At 37.6% G+C, this 4,036-nt stretch overlaps 1 protein-coding gene across 1 annotated transcript; it reads left to right on the top strand.

The window, feature by feature from the left end:
- Positions 1–596: 596 nt before the first annotated feature.
- Positions 597–3,996, top strand: DCP1B (decapping mRNA 1B; the record flags this gene model as incomplete). The annotated part of the gene is made up of 2 exons (XM_031553227.1): positions 597–758; positions 1,517–3,996. Coding segments are annotated over 2 exons (1,152 nt in total), but the record flags the coding sequence as incomplete, so codon positions are not given.
- Between the last annotated feature and the right edge of the window lie 40 nt (positions 3,997–4,036).

The raw sequence follows: 4,036 nt of genomic DNA, 5'->3' as shown, positions 1-4,036 counted from the left end.
GTTTTCTGCACATTTTCTGAATTAAACGATGGCCTCTCTATGTCTCTGACTACTTTTAGTCATCTGTCTCTGCCTGCTCATTTATATATACAGTTATTAATTCCATCATATATAATAGGTAAACATGCTGATCTATAACTTGATTAAATCTTTAATTACTTTTCTGTGTGAGTATACAAGTTCCCACATTGTGGAACGTTTGTGTAATAGAATTTGAGTTAAAATTTCAGCATTTAGCAAAAAGCATTTTAAATACTCTGTGTGTGTACATAAATCCCTGTATCTAAACTACTTGAGACTATTAAAGGTCTAGCTGACTCCCAACACAGGAAAAACGTGTCAGATTGATTCTGTGGTAAGTGCAGGACGAGCCAAAGATGAGAACTGAGTTTCAGGCTAAAAGGAAACCTTGTGCTCAAAAAACCTTGGAGTTAAGTGTTTATTTTTACATACGTCTTTTGATTTTAGAAAATCAGGTTGTAGTTCTTTCAACAGCATAACACCTTGTAGTGCTAGGGCTGTCATTTTTGCTAACTGAATATCCAGCTAGATCTGGATTTTACTATGGTAGAGAACTAAGAGGAAAAGTACAATAACAGTTACTAAAAAATACTGATTTTCTGTTTCAGTGTAAGACCTGTTCTGAGCCAAAACAAATAACTAGTTCCTCTGCAATCTGTAACAACCCCAACTTAATCAAACCAATTCCAGTGAAGCCTAGTGAAAATCAACATCAACGAATATCTCAGCAAAGCAAGGTAAAGGGTAAAGTGTTTTGTGTCTGTTCTGACTAGTGTTATAATCAAGTAGCCAACCAGGAGTACTTATTTAGATCAGAAGATCAATGCAAGAATTTGTGGTAAAACCAAAGTAAGGATTATGTTTTAAATGCAAAACTAATCTATATATAATAAAAGTCTGCTTCCATCCCACCAATCTCAGTACTGAGATGTGGCATCCTGAAGCAGCAGTTAAAAATAATTAAAAAAAAATTTAAAAAACCTTGTTTTTCAATGTTGAGATGCTGCTTTGATCCCAAGCTGATGTATTTAATTGCTGAACCACATTTTTTGTGTTTGTTGTCTTCAAGGGAATTTTAGGTAATCTAAAAGTCTTTTGCTACATCTTCAAACTATGCCATATTGCAAAAGCTTATTTCAGTCAACTGTGACAAGGAGATGTTCCAGAAGTGACCTTGCTCTGCACAGGGGGAGGTTTTTGTTCTTTATTAATGTTGTATGGATAGCTGGAAGGGTAGATGCTCTTTTCTGGTATTTAAAGTGAAACCACTGCTATCTTTCAGATTCACTGGTTTTCTCCCACATTAGCAGCTTGACAACTGTTTTCTTGCCCTTCTGATGTGACTGAACTATTAGAAATTCTCTAGGGAGAAAAGAGCACAGCAGTTCTCTTGGCTTTTTCTTGAATACTGCTGGCTAAATATTGTCACCACTTAATGTGATTTATCATGCGTGAGATAACTACACTTAAGATTTTTTTCTTTGTCCCTTTGCAGAATGCAGATCCCGAACCACAGCACTTATCTTTGACAGCCCTGTTTGGAAAACAAGAGAAAACAGATGTCACAGAACCACTTAATAAACAGCATCAAGAGAACCTTCCTGTTAGGCAGGGTGTGGTACGTTCTCTCTCCTATGAAGAACCTAGCAGGCATTCTCCCTGTGCAGAGAAACAGCTTTGCCCTGCTATTCAGAAGCTTATGGTGCGTGGGACAGACCTTCACCCCCTTGCTGAGTTTCCTGAGAACCGTCTCTGTGAAAATGGCAATATCCACCCTGTGGGTGAGACTTTCACAGGACTCTTCCAGCCTGTGACTTCTCGTGGCATTGCGACATCTCACGTAGTTCAGGATGCTGCTGGTACTCAGAGTTTGTTACACAAATTACAGAGTCAGTCAGGGTCGATGACTAAAATGGATCCCAGTGCAACAGGATCTGTGAACTCAACGGCTTCTGTGTTCAGCAGGACTCCTGCTGCTGTTGGAGCGCCAGCAGCACAGATGAATAATATGACCCAGCCACCTTTGGTATATTTCAATGGTTCCCTGCCAGGTCAGACTTTAGAGTCTCAGACGCTTGGTAAAGAACAGTCCAAACTTCCTAGACAGCCAGTTTCTCTCTCTGGCAATCAGACAGCCAATTCTGGGGTGATATCACCTCAGGAGTTATTGAAGAAGCTCCAGATAGTGCAGCAAGAACAGCTGCATGTATCCAGCAGACCAACCTTGGCAGCTAAGTTTCCTGTTGTTACTCAGAATACCAACACCTTGAAACCACTGGATTCCTGGATAGAAAAGGCACCGGGTACAGAAAAGCAGAGCTCTCTCTTTCAGGTAAATAAACAATTTCAGAAACGGTTTTCTAGGTTGTTAAGGGCTATTCTCTCTGTTTCTTTTTGGCCAGTATATTCTTCTTTCTGCCTTACTATGTGTTGCTGTTTTGCACATTGTATTCATTTTGCAGGTGATAATTTATCAACAGCATAAGGAAGTTCTAATTTACTAAGCAGTGATAGTCTAAATACCAAAGGAGACATCTCTTGTACATCAGTAATGACAAGAAATACTGTAGTATTTATGTAGCTTTTCTTTGTTTTTCAGACATGTTTAGAAATGGCGTGTAGGTTTAAGTGGACATACTTTGTAATGTTTTGGGTATAGTACTATTTTTTCCTCACAAAATTAGTCATAACTTTTTCTATGCAGGTCAGTGTTCCTTTTTGTTCCAGTTGCTAAAAGTGCTAAAGATGCTGAAAGGATGCTTACTTTCTAACAACAGGATTTTAAATTATTTTTACATTGCTGAATTCATTATCTTGGACCATAACAGCTACTTCAAGCTTTTCAGTAGTTTTGGTTTTTTATTCAATAAATATTGTTTTGAAAATTTGCCCTGTGCATGAAAGTCTTAAAAAGAGGGGGGGAAAAAATAGCAAATCTCCAAAACACTGAGTTCTTTTTATTGTGCCCCGATATTGGGGTCAGAAAATTTAGGAGACATCAAGAGATGGTGCATCTCTACTGAATACATTTTTCTGTCCTTCAGGAGAATCTCAAATGTGATTACTAAGTTCTAATCCTAGACAACTGCTCTCTGCTAACAGTGTCATTCTTTGTAGGAACTTCCACACTTGAAAGTCTTCATGCGTGCTCTGCTTGAGAATGAGCATTAAAGTCCCTTTTTAATTCCTTTATAGGAGATACAGAATCCATAAGCCTTACATTGTGCTGGAGTCTACAAGTTACTTACCCAAATTACAAACCATTATTTTTTCTGCTGCTTTTCTACTGCAACTTCTTAAATAGCTGAATGAAACACTACTGTTCCAAATATCCTCCTTGTTTCTAGAAAGCTATTTTTCACCTGAGGAGTCTGAAACAGCCATTTAACAATTAAGGGCCACTTGGGCCACATCTGTCATAAACACTGACAGATGATGATTTCTAATTTCATGAGAGAGGTCAGAGGAAGATGAATTTGTTTGAACAAATAGCCGTCATTATTTTAATTCTTTCAATTAAACTAGCATGATTTTGAATCTTGAAGGAGCGTTTGGTGGATTAGTCACTGAAATTTTTCAGGATCAGTTGCTTACAGATGGCAATCTGACTTTCCAGTGAAGTGTTAATGAATAGAAAGAGGATCTAGAGTCACAGTAATTTACTGTTTTTGCTGGGAATGGAACATTGAAAGAAATCGTCCAATTCACTGGGAAATGCACGTATAGCATGGAGACTTAGGACATTCTTACTTGGAAGGTAAAACTGAAATGAGGCAAGTACCTGGCTATGCATAATAAGCTAGTGTGTGCAGTAGAGAGTGGGAAAAAAATCTTGATGTATTTTCAAATGAAAAATCCATATTGATGCTGATGAGGCTAATGACTTTGTGTATATTTGAGGAAGAAACTGATGTCAGCATTAGTTTCAGTATGAAAAGGGAGTTGAGGAACTCACTAATAATGCAGTTACAATAATTTTACCGCTTTAGTATAAGTATTATACTATATACTATTA

Source organism: Meleagris gallopavo, chromosome 1 (genome assembly GCF_000146605.3).
Source record: "Meleagris gallopavo isolate NT-WF06-2002-E0010 breed Aviagen turkey brand Nicholas breeding stock chromosome 1, Turkey_5.1, whole genome shotgun sequence".
Taxonomy (NCBI): Eukaryota; Metazoa; Chordata; class Aves; order Galliformes; family Phasianidae; genus Meleagris; species Meleagris gallopavo.
Note: the sequence above shows the minus strand (reverse complement) of the source record. Positions and strands in the feature narration are given on the sequence as shown.